We start from the raw sequence: 27617 nt of genomic DNA, 5'->3' as shown, positions 1-27617 counted from the left end.
AACCAAAGACCATCACATTGATCTGTACTTCAGTACACAAAAGAAGTACATCAGCTTCAAGCTTGATACAGGAGCAGATGCCAACATACTTCCATTTAAGGAATATGAGAGATGTTGTCCCCGTCCCACACTAAACAAAACCAACAGTATCCTTACAAGCTATACCAACGGGAAGTTGAACGTATATGGAGTGTGTGAAGCTGAAATACAATACAAAGATAGGCCTGGACAGAAGCACAAATTCTTCGTGGTTGACACTCAGAAAGTGCCAATAATTAGTAGGCAAACCAGTGTTGATCTTGGTCTTGTCAAATTCATATTTGATGTGCAAACAATGCAACCTTGCCCTGATCGAATCAAGATCATGATAGACCAATACGCTGATGTCTTTGAAGGTATTGGCCAACTTCCTGGCGTGTGTAAGCTGACGCTGAAGGAAGGAGCAGTTCCTACAGTTCAACCCCCAAAACGTGTACCATTTGCATTAGAGAAAAGATTAAAGGCTGAACTCGATCGCCTGGAACAGATGAAAATCATTGAGAAAGTTACAAAGCCTACTGACTGGGTTAATTCTGTTGTAATAGTGGAGAAAGCAAATGTGAACTTAAGGATATGTCTGGACCCCGTGGACCTGAACAAGAACCTAAAAAGACCACATTATCCGATCCCAACATTCGAGAGCATCACCCAGAGGTGTGCTGGAGCTAAGATTTTCTCCAAACTCGATGCCACTAGTGGATTCTGGTCAATGATGCTTGATGATGAATCATCCGACTTGACAACTTTTAACACCATCTATGGTCGTTACAAATTCAAAAGGTACCCCTTTGGCCTAAACTCAGCACAAGACGATTTCCAGAGAAAAATGGAAGAGGCCTTTGAAAACCTCAATCTAGGCCTAATAGTCAATGACATAGTCATTTGTGGTGCTGATGATAGTGAACACGATGAAAGACTGAAGGCAGCACTAGAACGTGCGCGTGAGAAAAATGTGAAGTTTAACCAAGAGAAATGTGTGTTTGGTGCAGAGAGCATCCCATACTTTGGGCATCTTCTGACCTCGGAAGGAATAAAGCGCGACCCTGAAAAAACTCGGGCTATTACGGAAATGCCACCGCCAGAAAACAGCGAGCAGCTTCAAAACTTCTAGGCATGCTTAACTACTTGTCGAGGTACATACCAAACTTGTCCTCATTAAACAAAAGCCTAAGAGAGCTAGCACAGGCTGATGAGTACAAATGGCAACCAGCTCATGAAAAAGCGATATGTACAAGCAAGCAAGCAATCACTCATACAAGGAAGAATAAATAAAACACTATAAATAAGACACTAATGCAAGCAAAGCAAGGTGAGTATTCTACAATTTGGCACTGGTTAGAAAGCCTCAACTATGCCCTGTTAAGGGATTTTGAAGGTTACTTCTCGGTGATATTATAAGTTAACATAATCTAGTTAGGAATCAAGCAACTGTATCATTTTGTGCCTTTCTTATGCACTTTTAAATGCAATAATTACCCCTGGGGCAAATTCCAATTTGAGCCCACTACCTTAACCACATTTTTCAAAATATGTTGTTAAAAACTGTCTATTGATGAAAAATTACCATTTGCAGCTGATCTAGGAATGGTAATTGCTATTTTGGTAAAATTTTAGTTAATGGACTTCTTCCTATCTCAGAAAGGGTTTAGGTTAGGAAAAATGAAACTTTCAGGGATGAACCTACAGACTAAAGTGTTTCCTGGGAGGGTATTTTGAAGCTACCTCCACTCCTTCTCCCTTTAGAGGGCCCTGACCTTTGATGACCTTTAAAATATGTGTATTATAAAAGTGAAATCTTGCAAAATAGATCTTCTGCTTAATTGAAGTACAAAAAAATTGTTTTCAGCTTCATAACTTTGCTCAATTGCATTTTATAAGGTTTTAAAGATATGCAAATACATTTCCTAAATTTTGAAAAAAAACATTGATATGGCTCAAAATTCTACTCAAATAACATTAATTGCATTTTCAGAACTAAAGGCAGAGAAAAAGCAATTAGTAACTGAAGATTAAGGTAAAATGTTGTTTTGTCAAAATTTCAATAGGTTTTAATAATCTCACCTGTCATATAATCTCACCTGTCATGTAGTATAATAATGTAGTATATAATCTCTAATATATATTATAATATATAATATATATATATATATATATATATATAATAATATATAATAATATATGTAGTATATAATCTGTAGTATATAATGTAGTATATAATCATGTAGTATAATAATCTCACCTGTCATGTGGACAAATTTCAGAGCCATATAGAGAGAGAAGGAGTAGAGGTGGGCACTTTAAAATACCTTCCCAGGACATACTTTAGCCTGTAGACCCATCCCTGAAAGTTTCATTTTCCTAACCTAAACCCTTTTCAAGATAGCAAGAAGTCAATTAACTATAATTTTACAGCTATTTTTATTATTCTCAAAATGTAAGTTCTGTTTTAGCATGTGGTGAGTAAACATAAAATAAACTGGGAAAAATTTTTACACTAACTTTACAAAAGCAATTGAGACTAAAATTCCTTGGGAATTAAACTTATTTTCAGAATGACTCACCCTAAAAAGGGTAAAGTCAGCATTAAGATGAAAAATAAGAGTGGTATAGAGGATACCACAAGTGATACAGATGTGATTAGTCAACCTGGAAATAAAAGACTAAGACAGGAATCAACCTCTTCAACTGAACATAGAGAACAGGACAATAATCTCAGCAATGAAATGCAAGTGTTCCCTGTAATTATCAAAGTTATACAAAAAGAAGATGATTCAAAAATTGGTAAAATCCCCCTGTGTTGACTGTGAAAATTTTACAGTTGAAAATGACATTAAGTTCATGACTAAAGGAGATATCCTAGCAAAGGTTAAAGGTCCAAATGAATATGAAAAAATACTCAAATTGAGCTCTGTGAAGGGATATCAAGTTGAAGTAACTGTGCCCAAGAGCATTAGTGAAAGGAAAGGTGTCATCTGGATATCAGATTAACTGGATGATGAAGATTTAAAGTAAATGGAGCTATACTTAAAACAAAAATATAGCATGATCAAGATTAATCAATTGTTGAGGAGAGATGGACAAAACATGGTCCCAACCAGTTCACTAATAGTATATTTTAATGGAAATATGCAAGAGAAAATTTTTTATGGGCCATTAAGTTTCAAAGTTTGACAGTGGATCCCCAAACCAAGAAAATGTCACTTGTATGGGCACACAATTGAATTCTGCAGAAGTGCTGATATAATCTGTGGTAAATGCAATTCAAAAGGTCATGACTCTGTGAATTGCTAAAAAGATGAAATTAAATGTAGAAACTGTTTGAGCAATGAACATATTAGTGGAGACAAAAAATGTCCAAAATTCCAGGAAATCTTTCAAATCAAAAAATGTAGTTTAAAAAAAAGAGTTACATGGAAAGTTGGAAAGAGGTGGTGTTGCAATTTTTTGTTAATCTGGATATATTCCAAGTTATTGAGTCAATAGACATCAGTGATTTGCTTCAAAATATTGAAGCTGTGATTGTAAAGTCCCTTAGAAAAGATGGAAAATATTATTCTTTTGCAAACATTTACAATAATAAAGGAATTAATGCTATTAAATACAGTTTAGACCTTATCTACACTGAAATGGATAGACTGAAAATTTTTCTTGGAGATTTTAATGCTCACTCATACCTCTGGGAAACAAGTGCCACACTTAATAGAGCAGGTAAAGACCTTGCTGACTTTCTAAATGATAATGTAGATTTTAACCCCAATTTCAATATTAACCCCAGCAAATACTACAACCTCTGGTAATATGAATAGAACTTACTCAAGTACAATACAGATTACAATTTAAGAAATGACATAGAAATCAGTACACCTCATAAATTAATTGAAATAAATTTTTGCTGTATAAGGAGGCCACCTGCAAACTCAAAATTAAAAGCAAGGAAACCAAAAAGAGCTGATCTAGAATTAATGAGCAGATATATTGATAATAACACTCCCAATGAGACAGGGGACCCAAATTTGGATGCACTTTCATTTTTAGCAGTTTTTGAAAATGCATATGATAACATTTGTAACAGTTGCTATCAAAGTAGGAAAAGAATAAGACACTTACATGGTTGGAATCAACATGTTGAAGAGATGCATCCAACTTTTCAACAGAACTATTAATTAAATATAAAAGTATTGAGGCCAAAGTTGAACATACCATCCTGCAATTAAAAAGAAAAACAAGGAGATTGTATTGTGAAAATAAGCTGAATAGGTTTACCCCTATCAAACTTGTTTGGAATACTTTAAATGCAATCTCAGGTAAATTTAGTAAAAATATTGACTACATACTGCAAGATGAAAATAATGATTTACTTTGGGATCCTGCTGATAAAGCCAATCTATTTGCAAAGAAATTCCTGGCAAAAAGAGAGAACTTGCCAGATCTCACTCCAGCAGAAAAGCAGATAATCAAATCTAAAATAAAAAACTTAATGATGGAAATAGATCCAAATGATACCGAATTCACTGAGGAAGAGTTAGAAAGGGTTATTCAATCATTACCATCCAATAAATCACTTGGGATGGATGGTGTTACTTATGACATAATCAAGAACCTTGGACCAACATCTAGAGAGTTCCTCCTTAGATTATACAATACTTGCTTGAATATCAGTAAAGTGCCCACTGCTTGGAGCACAAGTGTAATAATCCCAATTTTAAAACCAGGAAAGCCTTCCTTAAACTCAGATAACGACTGACCAATATCACTTAATAGCAGTTTTATAAAAATAATGGAGCATATGATAAAAAAAATCAATTCAGTCTTTGATAAAGCATTAATAAATCAACGAGTTGGTTTCAGAAAAAGAAGATGTACAATAGATGCCATCATCACCTTGGAGAATGACATAAACAGTGCAATTGGGAGCAAGAGCTGTGTGGCAGCTGTATTCTTTGATCTTAGATCAGCATTTGATTCAATTCCTTGGGATGTTATTATGACTAAAGTTTCTGATTCAGTTAAGGGAAAGATGTTAAGGACTTATGTGCACATTACTACAAACAGAAAAAACATATGTAAAATCATGTGATAAATTTTCAAATAGTCTTCATATCAATCATGGTGTCCCACAAGGAGGTGTTCCAAGCCCAAATTATTTAACCTTTGCATGAGTGATTTTCCTTTAGATAATATAAAGGGGAAAATATTTGCAGATGATATTGCAGTTTGGGCCACTGATAGTAGTCCTCATGGAGCATTCATTAAAATAAAAAAGCAGTTGAAGATGCTGTAAATTGGTCTTTAGAAAAGAAACTACAATTTTCAAGCAAAACAGTAGGCATTATTTTTTCTCCATATAGAAGTCAGCACCAAAATAGTTTAACCATCCGTGTAGACAATTTAATTGTCCCGTTTGTCAATCAAACAAAGTATTCAGGTGTTTTGCTAGACTCTTTGCTCAACATGAATAACCACATAGAAAATATAGTGAGATCAGCTAATCAAGCAGTAAATGTTATGAAATGTCTGACATGTAAAGACTGGGGTGCCAATAGAAAGATCCTGAGATTATTCTATGCTGCAGCTGTCAGATCTAGAATTGAATATTCTTTCTCAGCAAAGAACTTTAAAAAACTTGAAGTTGTGGAAAATTAAACCTTAAAAATAATGGCTGGAGCTATGAAATCTACCCCTATTCCCGCATTAAAAATGGAGACTGGAATTATGTCAATCATGTCTAGAGTTCACCATTTAGCTCTTAACTATATATTAAAGGTGATGAAAATTCCTAATCATCCAAATCAACAACTAATAGAGATAAGTAAAGCTTATACAGAAACAACAAGTAATTGGGAAAACAAACCATCTATGATACCAAAACTGATAAATATGATTGAGGGCTTTGGACTGAATTTAACCTTCCTGGAAGCAAAAAAGGCAACCTTAAATCAGCAAGCTAGAAATTTAAGAATTCAACTCGAAACAGAAACAAAATGCTCGAGATCAGATTTAGCCCCCCTTAAAAAATTGTGTTTATTACAAACTCTGGATTCCCATTATAATAATCATTTCTGTTATTATACTGTTGGCTCAAAAATAGGAACAAAAGTTGGTTTTGCTGTCTGGTCAGAGAAAACAAATGAAATATTACAAGAACGTCTTGATGAATGGCATCTGTTTTCACAGCTGAAATACTAGCCATCAAAAAAACTGTGATGCAAATTGAACTAGAATGTACAAATGGAGAATATGCAGTGATTCTTTCAGACAGTAAATCAGCAATAACTGCCATCCATAGTAGAAAAATTTAGACATAGAAACTATTTATGAAAGTGTCCTATCATGTAATTCTAAGAATATAGGGATGGCTATTCAATGGTGCCCACGCCATTGTGATATTCAGTGTAATAATACAGTGGATTTGATGGCAAAAGATGCTGCTTTTTTTGAACCACTGAACACAGAATACAGGTCTTATTTAAGTAAAACCAGAAGAGTAAAGTGGGAAATTAAAAGAAGTGAAATAATATATAACAATGAGCATTCATCAAACAGATTAGTTCAATGTTTTAAAGGTAAACCTCCTAATAAATCGTCAATACCTGATAATAGAAAAGGTGCAAATCTGTTATTCAGATTAAGGGATGAACATGCTAGATCAAACCAACACCTCAAAAGATTGAATTTAGTGAGCAGTGAAAATTGTAATTGTTCTAACGAACCAAGCTCTATCAAACACTTACTGGAACGGTGCCAAAATACAATTAACCTGAGAAAATCCCTCACGGAAGTGTGTACCAAATATGGTTGTGACTACAGTGAAGATTCGGTGCTATTTCCAAATTTTAGTTTAGATAAATATAGTGACTTTATTGAGGAAGTGGCAGATATTATCCTGTACTCAACAAAATCTTATCTATAGACTACAACAATAGAAGATTTTTGTAGAGGCTAGATAATTACAAGGAGATTGTGCAATAGCATCTCCAAATGATCAAACAATAACAACAACATTCTCAAAATGTTATTTGGTAGGATGTTGTAGAAAGAGCCTGACACCCATCAAGCAAAAAGAACTTGTACAACATTGAAATCTTACCTTACTTACTTAGGTCCCAGCTACCTATGTTGGACTGTTTTGGGGCCACTACTACTGCTAACTCATGCATAAGGGCCTGGTACATTGTTCTTTCAGGTGCAGTATGTATTATCTGGTATAACTTGACACTGTTGAAGTTAAAGTTCTTAATTCCATCATTTTTGTGGATCAAGGCCATGTAGAAATCCAGGTCATGTGTGATTTTGGGAGGTGGTTTGGCTGCATTTGCTTGATGTGACTAAACCAGCACAATAGCCATTTTCTGAGAATAGTTTCAATACACCGGAGCCTTTGACATACTTCTACATTTGTGATGCAGTCAGTACATCTAATCATAGTAATGGTAGCCCATTTAAACTTCCATAAAAATGAAAGAAAATTTACTAATAATTTAAAATTAACTAGCCATGTCAGAATTTCTAATAAGCAAGTTTTTGGTCATATTTAGGTAAGAATTGTAGTTCTATGCCACAAATTATAGGAAACATCACTATGTTGTGGTATAGTCTTTTTGTTACTTAAAAAGAACAAATTTCTATTTGAATGAGCTTTTTCTCAATTTTTAAGACCATTAGTTTTGACACATTGCTATTCATCCTATTACTAGAAAGTCTGATTGAAGATAATACAATCACCCCTGGAAAAAAATATAAACCTACATCTGTAATTATTCTTCTAAAGAAATGAAGAATTTTCACTTTTTTGTGGATAGAGGCTTGAAACTTATGCAAGAGGGTTCTCTGATAAGCTGAACTTTATGGGAGCCAGTGTTTACCCCTGGACAACATTTCCCACCCCTTTCAGAAAATTCCCCATGTGCAAAATTGAGCAGCCACAGAGAAAGTATAAAATATGAACCTCATAATGTTGATCAGATGGCCTAAGGGATTACAATAGAACCAGATATCAAAACCATAGCACCAGATAACTCAAATATTGCCTTAAGGCCTAAATCTTTTTATTGGAGCCCTTGAATCCTTATGAATTATCTGTAGGAATGTATGCCTCAAATGGTTCAGACAAATTCTACTTATTTTTCCTTACAGATCCCAAAGCTGTTATATATCTTGGAATTGTAATTTGAAGTTTACTTATTGTTTATTGATATATCAATGGGAATACTCTGCCCTAAAAATGATTTCCCTTCGTAGCTAATCAACACTTACTGTATCATAAAAGACTTCCACCAAATATTTGCAAAAATACAAGACATTTTAATATGTCAAGATAAACGAAATATATAGTTAAGAAAAAAACAACAACAACAAAATATGCATTTCTGAACTGACTAGGCTGTATGTACTATCATGCTTTAACCAGGCTTTGAAAATATATTCATTGCTGGTAAATTCTAGGTAGTGGTACCAAGCTCATCTCCCAGAAAGCTGACTCTCAAAATTGCTTACTGGAGCTATCATGGGGTAACTCCATTCATAGTATCTCATTTAATGAAGACAAAACTGTAGTTGCTGTATCAGGAGGCAAGTCTGTTGCTGTGTCTTGCCTGAAAAGTAGTATGAAGTAATTACATTCTCTTCTCTATCTTTCTGTCTGTCTCTCTCTCTTGTACACACACACACATAATATATATATATATATATATATATATATATATATATATATATATATATATATATATATATATATATATATATATATATATATATATATATATATTATATTAGGGGAGAAGGGACAGGTTTGTCATGTTTTTGCTTTTTGGCACCCCAAGAATGTTTTTGAAGTGCAACTCAATCCATTTTTGTCCAATTATCTAGAATAATGATATCTCTCTGTAATTATTACTTTGTAGAATCTGGTTGCCCTCAGCCCTCTCTTTGCACTTACCATTTTTTCTATGAGCTATTTCTGTCTCGACCTGCCTCAGACTAGGGTAGGTTTCGATATATTGGGGGTAGAATTTTATTTTGCTTTTATTTCAGATATATAGTAAAATGTTGTAGCAAAAAAATAAAAAAGCGTAAAAATGTTAAACCTTCCTAGCAAAGGGTCTAGATACTGCCCAGATTTACCCAAAACATCATTGCTGAGGCAATCTGAGCAGTCCTCCACTAATTGTAGGCATGGTAGTTTCAGCTGATATCTTTAATATTAACATAAGCATTATCACCCACATCTGGAAAAACAATCTTCACGCTATTGTCTAACATTTTCTTTGTAAACCTGATCTTGACCTCATCCTTCTCCATCTTGAGCACAAGTCCAGCATAGTAGATGAACAAGTTTTTCTTCTCAAACTTAATGAAGACAAAATCCTCCAGAAGCACTGTCTCCAGATCAACAGGCTCTTCTGTGAAATGTGAACTCTTGTCCTAGTCACATTCATCGTTATACTGTGTTATTGCTGGGTCTGAATTAGATTTTTTCTTCCAGAATAGGTTTCAAAGGGTTCTTGGGTTTTTTATGGCACTTGGTATTTACCAAGTAACATATAGTGATTGCAATTTCTGTTGGTCTGTCTGTCTGTCAGTCCTGGTTTTGCCAGTTCAGGAACTTCCAGATAGGCTAGGACAATGAAAGTTGGCAGGCATATCAGAGACTAGATTAGATTAAATTAGAAATGGTTGATTCCCCCATTCAACCATCTGGGGGAGGGAGTGGAAGGATGGTTAATTTGGAAAAATCAGAAAAAATGAGGTATTTTTAACTTACAAATGACTTATCAGATCTTAATGGAAGTGATATTTTGAAGGATCTTGTGTCTCTGAGCTCTTACTATAAATCCTGACCAGATCTGGTGACATTTGGGGAGTTGGAGGGGGAAACCGAAATCTTGGAAAATGCTTACAGTCGAGAGATTGGGATGAAACTTGGTAGGAACAATAAGCACAAGTCCTTGATACATTATTGACATAAACAGACTGGATTCGCTCTCTTTGGTTTTTTTTTTTTGGGGGGGGGGGTCCAGTACTTTGGCGAGTTTGATGCTTTGGCAAGTTTAGTGCTCCTGGATGTGCTAGGACAATGAAAATTGGTAGGCATGTCAGGGACCTGCACAACTTGACTGTAAAACAGTCGTTTTCCCTGATTCAACCATCAGGGTGGCTGAAGGCTCTTAGCTCTTGGCCCTTCTGACCTTGTCAGAGCTGCCATTCGAGCTCTTGGCTCTTGTTTTGATGACCTTTTCCCCTTCCCTAATCTGGCTCTTTCTTCCTTGTTTCTGAGCTGCTTTGATTGCACCCTTTTCAGGAGTATATGTGAATACCTTTGAAGCCCTTTTCTTACAGTCTTTACTGTCAGTCTTGTGGGGTGTAGGTCTTAGATATGGTCTAATGTCTTCAGGAAGCAGATGTGGAGCATTTTCAGTTGCTGATCCAACAGGTAAGGTGGATGTTCGGTCTGTATTGCCATTTTTGTGACCTGTAGTTGCAGTATATCACTTTGTGTATTGTCATTTTGAGAAGCCTGTTGCAGTATATCACTCATAGATGTAAAAAAAAAGTCAGGGCTCATGGTTGCCACTACTGGTGATAAAAGCTTCTCTAGTCTCCCACTCACTGATGTAGCATAGAAATCTTCTGTATAGAAGTCCTAGTGTTAATGAGCTATCTCCAAATGATAATGCAAATTTATTACAGTATCTTCACAATGTTTCAATAGTTAGTTCAAGGGTATTAGTGGTGGGTGATTTTAACCTACCTTCCGTTGATTGGAAAAATCAAATAACCTCGCTTTCTAATCAATCATTTGAGCATCATTCCCTTCAAAAATTGCAGGACACGTACCTATGCCAACACATTCAGGAGCCTACACGATTTCAGGAAGATTCGAATCCTTCTATCCTTGACTTGGTAATAACAAAATCTCCTGACGATGTTAGAAATATTGAAATTCTACCTCCATTAGGAAAAAGTGATCACACCATTCTTAAACTGTCATTAAAATCTTCAGGTACTGATTCTACTCCTCTAAAACAGACCCTTAAATATAATTACACTAAGGTGATTATGAGTCTTTCCGAAATTTCATTTTATCACTACGTATCACGGAACAGTTAAGGGAAAATAAATACAATGTTAATGAGGTATTTGAGCTGATTCATGAAGCTTTGGTAGTGGGTCAAAATAAGTTTATTCCGACTTTAATTTATAGTCAGCTCTATAAAAATAGGCAAACTCTTACTCGAGAAATTCTACAAGCTATTAGCGAAAAAATTATCTGTGGCGTGAGTATATTAAAATAAGAAGCACTGAGTCATGGATAAGATATAAAAGAGCAAGAAATAGAGCAACTAGGCTTCTTTGGTCAAATCGTGAGGCACTTGAATCTTCTATCATTGCATCTGCTCAAAGTTGCCCAAAAAGGTTTTGGAAATATATAAGAAAAAACCAGACTTCACAGTCCCCATCCTCAACTTCATTCACTGACCCTGAAATACAGACAAATATAGACGATGATAATGAAAAAGCTGAACATTTTAATAAACTTTTCTCATCTGTTTTTACACGACCTCACAGTGAAACTCCTATTGATCCTAATTTTTCTACCAATTTCGCAATAGATTTTGATGATTCTGACTTTGATGATCAACAAGTTTTTGAGGTCCTGAAGCATCTTGACACAAATAAATCACCAGACATTCCTGAATTTTCAAACCATATGATCCAAGAGCTTGCAACAGTACTCACTGAACCACTGACATATTTGTATAATCTGTGTCTGGCGTCTGGTACTTGCCCTTTGGCATGGAAAAAAGCAATAATTAAACCCCTGTATAAAAGTGGCACAAAAACACAATTTAAAAATTATAGACCAATATCAAACACTTCGATTTTTTCAGAGTTATGGAAAAACTAATTGTCAAGGGAATACAAAATTATTCCGAATCAAATCTTCTTTGGCATCCATCTCAACACGGTTTCCGTAAAAAACAACCAGAGTTATGGAAAAACTAATTGTCAAGAGAATACAAAATTATTTCGAATCAAATCTTCTTTGGCATCCATCTCAACACGGTTTCCGTAAAAAACGTTCATGTAATACACATCTTTCGAAAGTAATTACTGACTTCCATAGGATGGCAGATGAAGGTCTCAGGTCTGATTGCATTAATATAGATTTTTCTAAGGCGTTTGATAAAATTTCCATTCCGCTTTTACTTCAAAAGTGTGAGGTATATCACCTTGGTGCCAGAACGTTGAATTGGATTGGCGATTATCTAACAGGCAGTACGCAGAAAGTGATTGTAGGTGATGTTTTTTCCTCTGCTGAGATAGTTTTAAGTGGCGTTCCACAAGGTAGTTGCCTTGGTCCAGTACTTTTCTGCCTTTTCATCAATGACTTGCCTCTTGTTGTCCACCATTCCACAGTTAAAATGTTCGCAGATGATGTAAAGCTCTACCGCTCCTTGACAAATTCAGATGAAGCTTCGTTGCTTCAAAAAGACTTGGTTGCAGTGCACAATTGGTGTAATGCTAACTCCATGTTTGTCAACGAAAATAAGTGTAGGGTCGTCCATTACTTCGGCAAAGTAGAACAAAGTTACCAATACCATCTTGCTGGACATTCAATCTTACCTGTTGAAAATGTCCGTGACCTTGGTGTTCATTTTGATTCTAGTCTTAGGTTTGACAGGCATGTCTCTGGAGTAACTCGTAAGGCAAACTATCAGCTATTAAGGCAAACGTAAGGCAAACTATCAGCTATACTCGAATACAATTCGTCGGTATGATATCCATTGAATAAAAAAGACAGCAAGGGTTGAAAAAATACAGCAAAGAGCAACTAAGCTTGTACCTTATTTGAAACATTTGCCGTATGAAAATAGACTGCACTGGCTAGGATTGCCAAGTCTCCAATTTAAAAGGGATAGGGCAGACATTATTAACACATTCCGTAAAATCAAAGGCATTGATAATATAAGTACATCACAGTTCTTCACATTTAATGACACTAACAGGACCCGTTATCACCCACGTAAATTGTACCCCTCACTTTCAAAAAGGAAAATAGGCCAACTTTCATTTTACAGCAGGGTGTGGAAGCCATGGAATGACCTTTCCACCTAAAACATTTCTAACAGATGACATAAACAGATTCAAAACAAAACTAGCAGAAACAAATTTTCAAAGTAAATCATTTTAAAATAATTTATAGTATTATTTGTCAGTGTTTGTTGTAGTTGTTATTTTCATTGATTTGTATGTGTGTATTATGTTGTCAGTATTGTCATAATTTCTATTTATTATGTTTGTGCGACAAGCTTGAAAGCTTACCGTATTTGGTATTAATAAATAAATAGAAATCTTCATTGCTAAATGCATTTGTGCTGAATGGCCAAATACCAGGCTTAGAGAAAGCAGATATGATGTTTTGCATGATAAAAGCTGCTGGATATGCTTTACCAACTAGCTTACCTATGTCAGTAATTTGGATCATCTGGAACAGGTGACTAGTCATCCAGTTGCTGAAAGATCAGCTGGCTTCAGACCAGGCAGAGGATGGACTTACTATCCAGCAGTTCCAAAGGTATAATATACCTCTAGCATTAATATTCCTTGACTACTCTGCAGCCTTTGGCTCCATTACTTGTCACAAGCTCTGGAAAATCTTGGAGATTGATGGCATGCCTGTAAAGTTTATTAAACTTATTCAGGCATAATACTCAGAGTCAACAAGTCAGATAAGAATCTATGGCAAGGAAATTGAATTATTCTTTGTCAAAAGTGGAGTAAATCAAGGTTGTGTTCTCTCTCCAATCCTGGTTAACTGTTGTATAGACTGGGTGCTAGAAAATGTCCTAATGCAACACAATGGTGCCCAAATTGGAGAAAATCTATCCTTGACCAATTTGGATTATGCTGATGATGTTGAAATCCTCTCTGATGCTGAACATGCTCAAAAGATGCTAGATAATATTGTTGAATGGTCAAATCTGATCGGACTTAAAGTAAGCACAGAGAAAACTAAATTTATGATCATGAATCATCCAACCTAAATATCTTTGAGCATGAATGCAACTCAGCTAGAAAGGGTTGAGTGCTTTATTTACCTAGGCTCAGTACTTTAGCACTGATGGCTCTTCAAACTCAGACATCCAGCAAAGAATATATAAGGCCCAATTTGCTTTCACATCCCTTTGAAAACCCCTTTGGAACCACCAAGAAATCTCTATTCCAACTGAAAGTCGAATCTATACCGCCGTGGTCTAAACCATCCTTCTCTATGGATGTGAAACTTGGTCCTTGAAGCTTCAACACGAGAGAGCACTAGCTGCCTTCAAACATGGATGTTTACGCCAAATATTTAGAATTTGCCGGCAAGATCGTATATGTAACTCTGACATTCCCAACTCTACAAGATTAGAAGAGATGTTGCTACCACCATTAAAAAGCACTGCTTAGAGTGGCTTGGTCACGTCCTGCGGATACCTTCTAGTTGAGCCTTATGACTCTTGGAAGAAATATCAAAGGCATTGATAAAACAGCAGACAGACATAAGCTTGCCTTGCTCAGCTGATGATTCCTTTCGAACTTGTTTGACACCAGTTCCAGCAATAACTTCAGGCCTACCCATGATGTTAACACCTGTCTTGTCTAGGTTCCAGATATGCTCTACAGTAATTTGTATTTTCAAACCATTCAAACCATGTCTGAAAGAAAAGAGACTTGGTTAACAAGTAGGACAAGTTTGCAAGACTTTAAACCTAAAACTCCAGTTATAAAGGCTTCTTAAAAAAATACAGATCTTATTTTGGTGAAACATAAATTACTTGAGGCAGGTCTGGACATGTCCGAACCTGCCTCAATCATGTTTATCCAAAACTGCCTCTAGTGCAGGTTTGGACATTCTTAAGAATCTTATTTGCTACTTTCAGACTCTTGATCTGATCTTTGTTGTACGGCATGATAGCCTCAATGTTTTAATGTCAACAGAAAAATCAACAACAGCGTAAATTACGAAAACAAGGTGTCAAAGATATTCCGTGAAACTTGCTTTCATGCAAAAAAAGTGTCACTTAGCTCTGTTTTCTATGAATGCTTGACTGCAGCTGCAGGAATTTTTTACATAAGATCCGTATACGTTTACAAGTTCTGAAAAGAAACGGCGCGTAGTTTAAACTTCAAGATTGTGGTTTGCAGTGCCAATGTCCTAACCTACCCTTATGATGGACCTGCCCCCTCTCCCCTACATGTGTGTACATTTAAAGTGAAGCCTGTCTAAAGTTTGGATAACACAGAAAACATGATGCAGAAAATGTATTTGGTTCCCTTATAAAACCTTTAGATTTACTTATTTATTGCAGAATGCATGTCTAATTTAAAAACAGGAAGTTGAGTTATGCCAAACTAGCATTTCTGGATTGCATAATGGAGAAAGCCCTTCAGCAAATGAAAAGCAGAAAAAGGAGCAAGTTAATGATGAAAAAAAGAGACTAGTTTAACATAAATCTTGAAAAAGAAGTGAAGCAACAAACCATAATTTAGTATTTTTGGAAAAAAGTGAAAAATTCTTGAAGGTTGCTACAGGCACAAGCTAACACTAATGTAAATAAAGGCATTTGTATGCGTTTATTGAATTTTACCTCATACACATTTGTTTCATTTCTTTTCATTTGATATTTTCATTTTTTCATTCATAGGGTTTACCTGTTATAGCCCTCCCGCCAAAAAACTACGACTTTTAGATTGGTCTAAAAATGCATGTAGAAAAAGGTCTCTAACAAGAATCAATAAGCTATTTCATTACATAGTTCATGTGTTGCGAAACAAGTTTTGAGATAAGCGCGTGAACTAATGCCTATGAGCAAAGGATTCAAAAGATTGGATTGAATGTTCACCCAATACTATTTATGACTGCGAAGTTAAAAGCAATTTATGAAATGAAGAAGTATTGTGAAGTTTCATTTTTTTATGGCCAAGCAAACCAGAATGGGCATATCTGATGATTAATTTTAAAAACTTTTTCACAAAATAAGCTTTTCAAAGAAAAGTTAAGAGCTACATTAAATAAAAATTATTAGAAATAATGTAAAGTCATTTTACAAGAGTAAGACTACCACAATACACCATCAAAAAATAAATGAAAACCAAAGCAAACAGAAATTACAGTAAATAAACAAGTCAAACTAAAAATGAGCAGAAACTAAGATGAGTAGAGCTGATGCCTTCATACCTTCTGAAGACCAGAACATAATTTACATTTTACTCAAAAAAAATATATTTCAAATGTTTTCACTTTTTTTTAACTTTATTAAATCCACAATTATTAGACTAAGACTAAGAAATAAGTACCAGTATACAGATGTTAAACTCTCAATCCACAACCATTTTTTTTTTCAGTAAGCTTGGTTTTGACAGAGTATTTTTTTGATATTGTGAGAGATACATGCATTCAGCTTGAAGTATAGATTATTGTCAGTAAAGTGCAAATTATGCACTGGTCTTCAGAAGGCAGGGGGAGGGGGGTCAGCCCTACTCAACTTAGTATCTACTAGTTTTGAGTTTGACTTGATTATGTATTGTAATTTCTGTTTGTTGTGGTTTCATTTATTTATTAAAGGTGTTTTGTGATAGTTCTATGCTTTCAATTTTTTTTACTGTAATTCTGTTCATTTTAGGTTTAAGTTAGCTCTTTACTTTTCTTTGAAAAGCTTATTGTGTGATTTTTTTAAAAAATTAATATTTAAACAACAGGCAAATTGCACAACCTATAGTCCTTGCCCTGAGAGCTGTAGGGGGTGGGGAGTGGCTGACATCCCAGAGACACAGTTAATGGGCTTGTCCACTATTCTGAACAAAATGGCTATCTCAAAATTGTTATTGAACGTGTTTGGAGAATTGATGGGCGAGAAGGGGGCGGGGTGTGTTGCCCACCAATCACTTTTGACTCTTAGAACGAGTACTAAAAATTTTCAATCCAATGAGCTCCTTCCAAAGTTTCTACAATAACTCCTTTATACAAAGTGCCTTGGTGAAAAAACAAACATATGTGCCCACATCGCTCTTTACTTAGGCCCCGTTATTGTGCTGCATATGATAACGTTAACAAGCGATTTATAGATTGTTCATCTGATTCTCTGGGATTGCAAGATACTTAAACGGTTGCTTATGCTGCTGAACTTTATAACTCCAATCCAACTAATGCTCACATAATTACTTTAGAGCCCACACCTACAAAGTATTCTTTGTTGGTTCCAAATTATAATTGGTCAATTTTTAAATAAATCCTTAACACCTGATGCAGTGCCAGAAATTTATCTGCTACAGAGCCCTTAATATCCATACATCTCCTTCACTTTTTCAGCATCTGGGAATAGAAAGTTGAAACTATAGTTGAGTTGCCTGACTCGTTTCAACTAGCTGTCCTATTCTTCACATGAGGGTGCTGCTTTTTGCAGATTTTGTGTTCTTTTTTCATCCAAAACAACTAGGAAAGGTAACCATCAGTACTCACGCAGTCTTGTCAACAAACGTTCAGAAAGTGGAAGGGTGCAATTGAATGTTACACAAGTCATCAAAAAACACAGTTTCGCAAAAATGGTGCTTTATCTCTGTTTCAGTGAAAAAGTACTATAGTAACATTATTCAATAAGACAGCAAGGAAATTGTGGTTTAAGAAAAATCGCTGATGGTAATTGTTGAAAGTATAATATTTTGAGGAGTGCAACAACTTGCCTTGTGGGGTGCCAAGGATACCGTCTCAGTTTCAATCATGGGGCCAGAACCACTTTATAATAATGACACCTTCCCAGCTTTATCACAACTGACAGCAAGACATCGTAACGAAAGTATAATGAAACATTTTCTTTCAAGGGCCGCACGTGGAGAACTTCTTCAGCAATATTTGAAAAAAAGTGACTGCAGGCCCTTGCTTTTTGTACTTGTAAAAGGGTGGGTGTTCCAAATATTGAGCAAGTATCTGTTTCCATCTGCTGGAAATTTTCTTGAGGATTTTCTTGGTTTTGTTTCGGTTACCAATTTAGCTGGGAAAAGTTCTTTTTTGTCAATCCTACAGTTCCTTGGAAGCCTTGGGCTTTAATCTGAAAAAGATGGTTGGTCAGGGCTGCGATGGAGCAGCAGCAATGAGAAGTCATCTCAGGGGTGTTCAGACAGTTATAAGCAAACCGTACCCAAAGACACTTTACATGCACTGTAGTACATACAGTCTCAACTTTTCATTTTGTCCATCTTTTAAATTTCAGCCTTTAAGCGAGTCTTCAGAACCTTATCACTAGTCTGAAACTTATATGGTTCTTTGCCATTTAGAACAAAAACATTTTATGAAAAAATCAATGAATTCCTATTCGATTTGCAAAAATAGAATATTATTGGACTCTGTAAAACAAGATGGGTCAGTCGTCACGGTTCAGTTATGCATTTATTTGGGCTCTATCGACGTATTATGTGTTTTTTTTGAAGTTCTTGAGGAGAATAGTTATGTTGAAACGTCTGTAAAAGCGTTGCAGCTGCTAGATATAAGAAATCAATAACAGTTTGTGATGTGTCTACATGTGACAAAGTAATCTTTCTGCCTTGTTTTAGACTCTTCAGTTCGTCGACTAAGATCTGGTTGCTGCTTGTAGACGTGCACAGCCTGTCCTTTCCAGAACTATAGAGATGGGAGAGAATGCTGCTACTACTTTTGCTACTATTTTTACGAATCTTAACCGATTTTCCAATTTTTTAGGATTTGAGATGACTCGTTCAAGGAGCAGAGGTGGAAGGAGTTTTTATCTGATTCTGATATGCTTGCTCACTATAGAACCTCTCTGTTTATTCCTTTGTGAGGCTACTTCATATCACAGCTGAAACAACGTTTTGAGCTTTACCAGAAGATTGTGTCTAATCTCTGTGTCATTGTCCCTTCTAAGATTGTTTCTGTTATGCCAAGGCCCTGAAATTTAAGTCTGTGCTTGAGTTATATGGTGATGTTCTACCCAAAGCAGACTGTTTGAAGCAAGTTGTTAAACTTGGGCACGGAAACTTGTATAAATGCCTGATCGCAGAAAGACCTTTTTGTGTTCTCATCAGGAATGCTATTCTTCCTTTTCCCCAAATATTTATTTTCTTCTTGATGTTCTAGTGACGTTGTCTGTAACCACTGTTACTCCAGAAAGAAGCTTCTATACACTTAGAAGGTGAAATACTTGGCCAAGAAGTTCATTAAAAGAAGGACGGCCGAGTTGTTTAGTTGTTTAGGACAGCTCGCTGTCCAGCACTGGACAGCGACTGGATTTTCTCCACCAGCACTGGATCCAACCTGGAATAATATCATGAAAAGAGAAATCACCAATGCAACAGTAAAAAAAAAAAAAAAAAAAAAAAAAAAAAAAAAAAAAAAAAAAAAAAAAAAAAAAAAAAAAAAAAAAAAAAAAAAAAAAAGAGACAGAAGGAGAAAAGGAAGACTATTTTTCTAAATTAGTGATTAATATAGACCAGTACTTGAATGAGGCCTTAACCCTACTCATCCATACAATCACATAGGTCAAACAGCATAGCCACACACAATCAACCATAAAGAATAATCCATGGACAGTCAGTCATGTCGTCAATAAGTATAAGTCGTCATTTACTAAACAATAGAAAAAATAATATAGACAAATAATTCAGAGGCAACACCCAACACAAGGGCTCATCAGGAGAATACACTGGCCTATATAGGGTTTCGTCACTCTAAATTCTCTACCCAGCACAGTGTTGTGGCTACCACAGAATATCCATGGCATCCCCGCGTCAGGTATCACCCCCAAAATACATGCCTATGAAAAAAAAACAGCAAATGTAAAACAACCAAGTAAAACCAAAACAAGCTTATCCTGTTAATATATCCCTCCCTTTAGCAACAATAGGCAAACTAAATATTATAAATTTTACCAAATCACAAATATTAACACATTGCAAAAAACCTGAATGAACTAAACAATTATAGAATTCATCATTACCATGTGGCTAATTTTTAAGAAAATTCGCTCAATTAGAAACACAATTCAAAATAAATGGCGCTGTGACAACATTTCTCGAAACTCCGAAATTAGTTCAAAATTTCTTTAAGTATTTCTAGATAATTCTTTTGATATTTATTTAAAAGTTCGTTATAATGAAAACTAAATTTTTTAAATTGCCAAGTTAATTTATTTGCAGAAAAACCTCTTGATATCAATTTTTGGCTTAAGATTTTACATCTATTTTTAAAATCAATATAATTACTACAAATCCTTGCATAACGAAGTAACTGTGAGAAAAACGCTGAATATGTGATATTTGAGTGTATATTACTTTCAGGGAATGGGAAACTAATCACTTCAAAATCGAAATCATCCGTTTTATTATACATTTTCAAACTTAATTTATTATTATCACAAATATTAATATTTAAATCTAAGAAATGATCTTCATAACCAGCGCCATGACTAGGCTCAAGAATAAGCTCTGATGGATATATATTTTTAGAAATATCAATGAAATCCTTACAATTTAAGACCAAAATATCATCTAAATATCTTTTATTATTTGACAAAGCATGTTTTAAATTAATTGGATTATTCTTATCCATCATATATTTATATTCTAGTTGACTTAAAAACAAGTCAGCTATAAATGGGCTGGCATTCCCCCCCATGGGAATTCCCATAATTTGCTTGTACAAATCACCCCCAAATCTTATATAAGTATTGTATAAAACAAATTCCAATAACTCAAAAATCATATCCAAGCTGTAACATCTCAAGTTAACTGTAGTATTAAAGCAGTTTGTCCATATAGCTTTTTTATTATAAATGTCTATTTTTAAGAACCTTTTACTAGATAAGAGGAAAGATTTCTTGATAACAGTTTTTAAATTATCAAACACTACATTAAGTGATAAATTAGTATACATTGTCGCAAAATCGAAAGACTCAATTCTTTTAGCTGAAACCATTGTTAAAGAATCTATCACCTGCAGTGAATTATTAACACTCCAATATGGATTAAAATTCGAAAATTTTTTAATACCAGAACAATAGGTTTTAAGTTTATTTACAATTTCCTTTAAAATTAAAGAGAGGTCAGTAGCAGCAATGCGGGTTGGACATTTAGCTGCTCCAGCAATAAACCGTGGTTTAGGGGGATTCTTATGAAATTTTACAGTCCAATATAGGAAAGGGAACTTTTTATCATTGTCATTTATTTTAATATTAAAATTTTTAAAAAGTATTTCTTCAGTCTTTTCAATTAAATTCTCATCCTCTATATTTACCTTTTCGTAAACATTAGTTGTGGATAACTCCCTTTTTAAGATATCACAATACAGCTTCTGACAAATTATGGCAAAATTATTATTAGCTTTATCCACTGGCACAATTACAAATTCATTCTTTAGATTAGCAATTGCTTGTTTAATCTTCGCATTATAAAATAATGATTTAGTGTTACTATTTTTTAAGTTAGAATATATTTTATTTCTTATTCTACTAATAATTACATTCTTCCAACTTTGAAAACTCTCTTTATTTTTATTCTCTTTCTTACGCCACTTATCAATAAATAAATCAAAATCATTTTCCAAGCCATCAAGAACACTCGATGGCTTCAGATGATGAGAAAGACGGAAATTAGCCCCTTTATTCATTATAATTTGAAGATCATCTTGCTTAGAGCAAATAAAAGAATAATTTATAAGTGTCTCAGTAGTCTTTCACCAGTCATGATATTGAACACATACCGTACTTTTTTGCTGTTTTGTTGGAGTATTTTGTAACTTTGTTTACTTATCTTTTAATACCAGAACAATAGGTTTTAAGTTTATTTACAATTTCCTTTAAAATTAAAGAGAGTCAGTAGCAGCAATGCGGGTTGGACATTTAGCTGCTCCAGCAATAAACCGTGGTTTAGGGGGATTCTTATGAAATTTTACAGTCCAATATAGGAAAGGGAACTTTTTATCATTGTCATTTATTTTAATATTAAAATTTTTAAAAAGTATTTCTTCAGTCTTTTCAATTAAATTCTCATCCTCTATATTTACCTTTTCGTAAACATTAGTTGTGGATAACTCCCTTTTTAAGATATCACAATACAGCTTCTGACAAATTATGGCAAAATTATTATTAGCTTTATCCACTGGCACAATTACAAATTCATTCTTTAGATTAGCAATTTCTTGTTTAATCTTCGCATTACAAATTAATGATTTAGTGTTACTATTTTTTAAGTTAGAATATATTTTATTTCTTATTCTACTAATAATTAAATTCTTCCAACTTTGAAAACTCTCTTTATTTTTATTCTCTTTCTTACACCACTTATCAATAAATAAATCAAAATCATTTTCCAAGCCATCAAGAACACTCGATGGCTTCAGATGATGAGAAAGACGGAAATTAGCCCCTTTATTCATTATAATTTGAAGATCATCTTGCTTAGAGCAAATAAAAGAATAATTTATAAGTGTCTCAGTAGTCTTTCACCAGTCATGATATTGAACACATACCGTACTTTTTTGCTGTTTTGTTGGAGTATTTTGTAACTTTGTTTACTTATCTTTTTTACTGCTTAATTTTGACAAAAAAAGAAACAAAAAATCAATAGAAAGCTACAAATCCAATGGGATTCTGCTGAAGCTAACCAAAGTATCGAAAAACAAAATCAAGGGTGACGAAACAAAGCGGGGGTCAACTGGAGATCTTGTTTTTTCTTACTCTTGACGTCGGTTCAACAATACTTACCCATAAATCCTATTTTTTTTCATGTTGATTACTGGTCACACTTACTAAATATGTGCACTCTTTTGTAGACAAGAATCTTGTTCGTCGTTAGAAGATTGGGTCCAAACAATCAAATGGAGTAGTGATGGTAGTCTTTTTTGCCTGTTGGCTCACAATTATGCCATGTCCTTGTTTCACAATGATTTGTCAGTTATCAACGTTTTTGTTTGCGAAGAAAAATGTTTATTGTATCCTTTTAGTTTAATTCCCACGGATGGAATTTTGATCGTTTCCGGAAAGCTCCAATTTTCTTTTTTTTTATAAAAATTCTCTAGTTTCTCTTTCTAATTCTTTCTCATTTTGCAATCTGTAATCTAAATCTCTTTCTAATTCTTTCTCGTTTTGCAATCTGTAATCTAAATCTTAAAAGATTTTTATTCATTATTTGGAATACTATAGTTTTGGCAACTAACAAACAGAAGAGCCAATGTATATCCTTCTATGTCTTTAGAGAATCTCCTTGGAAACTTTTTTATATTCGAGAACTACTTTTTCATACAAGTTGGACTACTATCTGGTGGAATGTCCTTTCTGAGGATAATATTTCCACAAATCCTAATTTGTAATTGAAACGGGAATTTTAGAAGTGACCTTCTTTGGATCTAAAGCCCCTGAATATCCTTTTGGTACTTACATAAACCCCTTTAAACTGTCTGTCTGGGAACTAATGGCTCGGTCAATGAAATTAGGCCACTTTTCCGGTCAATTGGACTTCCTAAAAACCTATACTTTCAAATCTTGTAGTTTGTAATATAATCTAACTTTGGGAATTAAAACTCCCTTGTATATCTATTTGAAGTATATAAAAGTCTCTTTTAAATATCACTTCGATAATGCGTTTGAGAAATAATGAGTTATTCCTTAAATTAGGCTACTTTCTGTTGGAATATTATTCTGAAGAATGTCAAATTTTAATTTGAAGTTGAACTTGAAAATTATCTTCAGGATGAAGATCAACAACAATAACCTTTGATAATTGTTTGATTTCTAGTTTTTTTTTGTTATTCCTTTTTAAGGTTTAAACACTTACTTATTTCCGTTGTTTATAAATCTTCGCTTTACTAACTGTTCAGGTTTTTTTTTTACTTAGATGGTTTTAATCTGTTTAATCTTAACAAGATTTGTTTCCTCAAGGAGTCTAGTTCGATTTGTTAAGCAAGAATTGTTGGTTGCCTTGAGTTGGCTGCATGTTCTCCTTTTGCCATCCTTCTCACTTTCTCTACTTACTTCTTCTTACTTTCTATTTCAACAGTTTTGATGTAGATCTATATTAGTTTTCAAGGAACCGTTTATTGGCTATTAAGGTAATATTACCTATAGACCTCCTTTCAATTATAAATTTCTCCGTGTTTCCTTACCCCCATCTGTATTATTTCTAATTTTATTTTATTTTATCAGTTCCAATTTAGATTCTGTCTTCATTTAGGTTCTAGAACGATTTGTAAAATATTAAAGTACCAAGGGCATGAAAGTGAAAACATCTTTTGCCCCTTGGATCCGTCCTAGGTCTACGCACATTTGGAAACTGGGATTTCTTGTGATATTTCTTTTAATTGTTGACCTGATATTTAGGTAATAAGCTTTGCACAAAGTTTTGTGGACAGTGTTGCCATGCTGTACGACAAAGCAAAAATAAGCGAGTAGCAATTCCGTAAATTTCACGGTGCTTTTCGTTTGTGAAAACTTAAATAGACAATCCTTTGATCCCCTCACGCGTTATTGCTTGTTTAAGCAATTGGTGTGAATTGAGTGAATTGCTAAGTTCAAGCTGAGTCCTTATCTTTCGGTCAATACGTTTATAACACTGAAAATATGCGTCAAATCTAGATTCCTATCTTGGAATTTGTGCTATTTCTCTTATTTAATCTTTGTGCTTCATATAACAGACATTAAACATAAAAGTGATACATTCAGAATCAGAAGAAAGTAAGTATTCTAGTGGTGTGTAAATAATCTTCGGAACCCTAAATTCATAAATATGTAAAAAAAAGTAAGATAATTGGTCTTTCTAAGTTGTTCTTGTAAGTAAGTAACTTTTTTGAAGTGTTTAGTCTTGAATGATTTTAATAGTAAATATATTAATGCATAGCTTACAATTTTAACTCTTCAATAATATATACATTTCTTTTTAATTCCCATTTAGTAACAAGATGTTAGGGTAGCATTCTTACAAAATTACATTCATTCAATCGCCGTTTTTTTGGCCAGTTTACTGCCAATTTATGGTAGCGTTGGTTTTTGCTATCACTAGTCAAGAAACTTGCACTTTCTAGAGCTCCAAGATGGTATATTTATTTGCTCATTTTCTGCAGATTTTTACACCTTCCATAATTTCAAACCTGGTTTCCACTTAGTACTAGAACTGCACGACAGCATCTGTAGGTCTTTTTTTTTGTTAAAAATTGAGCTCCTGGGTATTCCTAATTTTTCAAGATGTATGTGGCTGTGTGAGTTTACCCTGAACCAACTTGAACGAGCAATTTCTCTTTCAACTGTCCATGGTACTTCAACTATATCTACTATATAGACTTCTATTTCAGCTTTAGACTCTCCATATCTTTTCATAACCCTATCTGTTTGGCTTCCAAATTTCTCTTTTCCCAATTTCATTTTAGGTTCATCATTAACTTTAAGAACCAAGTTGTAAGGTTCCTTCATAGGCTTCTGTATACCCTGTAGACTTTCCTGTATCCATTTTATTTCGTTTTTTGTTTTCAACAGTTCCAATTTTATTAATACCCAAAGAACGAGTCATGGGATATTAACTTTGTTTCTTTTATAAACTACTGTCTTACATATTGACTGTCTTATCTCTACAGCACCACCCGTTTCACCCTTGTTTAGTTTTCATCAGTTCCAATTTAGGTTTTCTATTAGTTTTTAAAGAACAGTTTGTAAGATTTTAGCTGCATCATCTCTGTAGTTTTTTTTTTACTTTTAGACACCCCTTCCCTACCAATGTTCTCATGAATCCTTTTTTTACTTCTTTTTTTCATTTTTACCAGTTCGAATTTATGTTCTCTGTTCGTTTTTAAAGAAAGTACTGCAAGTTTTAAGCTCTATCTTCCTTGTAGACTTATTTTTTCTCGTATGAACTTCCTCTATCTCCTCTTCACTCCTTCTGTCTTCTTTTAGTTTTCTCTTTTACCAGTTTCTATTTTAGATTCCACATTGATTTTTGCAGAACAGGCGTTAAGAAGCTTTCAGCTGTGCTTGTCCAAGGCCAAGGGTGTAGAGTCGGTCCACTTTACTGTCGACTCAAATTCTGACTCTGGCTCCTGAAACTCTTAACATATTTGCCCCGACTCCAGCTCTGACTCCTAAGGTTTTCTTCAAAAAAACTCTTGACTTGAACATTCCTGCTAATTTTACAGTTTACAAATTGCCCCTTAAATAAATTCTTTAGTTCTAAAAATCCTATTATCAGAGCTCTTACTTTTAACTAGCCTACAATATTAATTGTGGCTATTATTGTCACTTTTTAGTTGTATTTAAGAGAATTTGGTTTAACTCCAGCCTGTGTATGTTCCCATAACTCCAGCTCTGACTCCAAAGGTTCTTATATTATTTTTGTAACTCCGACTCCATTTAGGAAAAAAAAATTAAAATTTTGACTCCACGACTCTGTTTCCACAGCCTTGGTCTAGGCCATAGACTTCAGTTACCTGTAAGCTTCTCCTATCTCTCTAGATCTCTGTTTGTTTCAATCCTGACGTATCTCTTACCAGTTTTTTGCATTGAGTCAAAACTTTTCTTTATATCTTGGTTTCAAAAATCAAGAACAAAAGTGCTATATATATATATATATATATATATATATATATATATATATATATATATATATATATATATATATATATATATATATATTTTTATTGATGTTTACGGCAATGTATAATGGGACTAATCCAGTATCCTCAAGAATGCTCAAGCTCCATAGGGGGAAATGTCTGTATAATTCCATTTTCTAAAAACTCTTGATTTTCTCTTTATTTTGTTAAAATCAGTTCTCAGTTGTCTGGGAAAAATCACATGAGTTTTTTCTTCCATTTCTTTTTTCTCCTTAACAGCCTCACTTCAGATATTCTGGTCATATTGAAGGAGAAGATGTTTCTAATATGGTTTTATTTGCTGGCACAGTATTTCAAGAAATACTAATTTGGAGTCCCACTTTACAGAATTCTTCAGCTACCTGTCGGGTCTTGCATAGACTAAAAGGCCACCAGGTGAGAAATGACCAGCTGACTTTATAAAATTCTTAAACTTCGCTGTTATATAGTCTGTTCAATATTTGTTAACAAATTGTAAAAAGTAATTCGTAATTTATTGTCGCTAACTTGAGGCCCTCGAGAGGAATTTCAAGGGCCGTACAGATGCAACATTTTCAAGCTAAAACGGCCATATTTATCTAATATTGTGTGTGCTTTGTGCCAGTTATAGATCTAGAAACGATTTCTAGGTTAACGCCTACTTTCACTGCCTTTTAAATGTGGCTTAAAGTTAGAGAGTTTTACTCAATATGTCTAATTGGGGATCAATGGGAATGTTTATTATAGATGTATAAGCTCATTCAGTATCTCAAGTATGCTTCTTGGTAAACTGGCCAAACAGATTTTCTTCTTTGAGCATCCGTATCTTAAATATCGAAAATGTTTGGCAAGAAAAAATATGATCTACTATATTCTTGTATTGTATTACTGTCATTTTAATGTCTATTGACGTTGGTACTACCGTCTCTATTAGTGTTTTCAGCTATGTGTTTTTCCCTTTAGTTTTGTTTTATTT

The 27617-nt window shown here is 34.2% G+C and overlaps 1 protein-coding gene across 5 annotated transcripts in view; it reads left to right on the top strand.

Moving 5' to 3' along the window:
• LOC136027021 (tRNA (34-2'-O)-methyltransferase regulator WDR6-like) overlaps positions 1-27617 on the top strand; it is a 102915-nt gene that overhangs the window by 2838 nt on the left and 72460 nt on the right. The window contains exons 2-4 of one of the 5 annotated variants that reach the window (XM_065703927.1): positions 8482-8647; positions 22862-23020; positions 26914-27058. In XM_065703927.1, coding sequence (XP_065559999.1) covers positions 8482-8647; positions 22862-23020; positions 26914-27058 — 470 coding nt within the window. Of the gene's footprint in view, positions 1-8481; positions 8648-15239; positions 15346-22861; positions 23021-26902; positions 27059-27617 lie in introns of those variants that run through there. The other 4 variants (XM_065703928.1, XM_065703929.1, XM_065703930.1 and 1 more) reach the window with 4 other exon arrangements.

The sequence above is a fragment of the Artemia franciscana genome, chromosome 5 (genome assembly GCF_032884065.1).
Source record: "Artemia franciscana chromosome 5, ASM3288406v1, whole genome shotgun sequence".
In the NCBI taxonomy this organism is placed as follows: domain Eukaryota; kingdom Metazoa; phylum Arthropoda; class Branchiopoda; order Anostraca; family Artemiidae; genus Artemia; species Artemia franciscana.
This window is presented reverse-complemented; position numbering and strand designations above follow the sequence as displayed.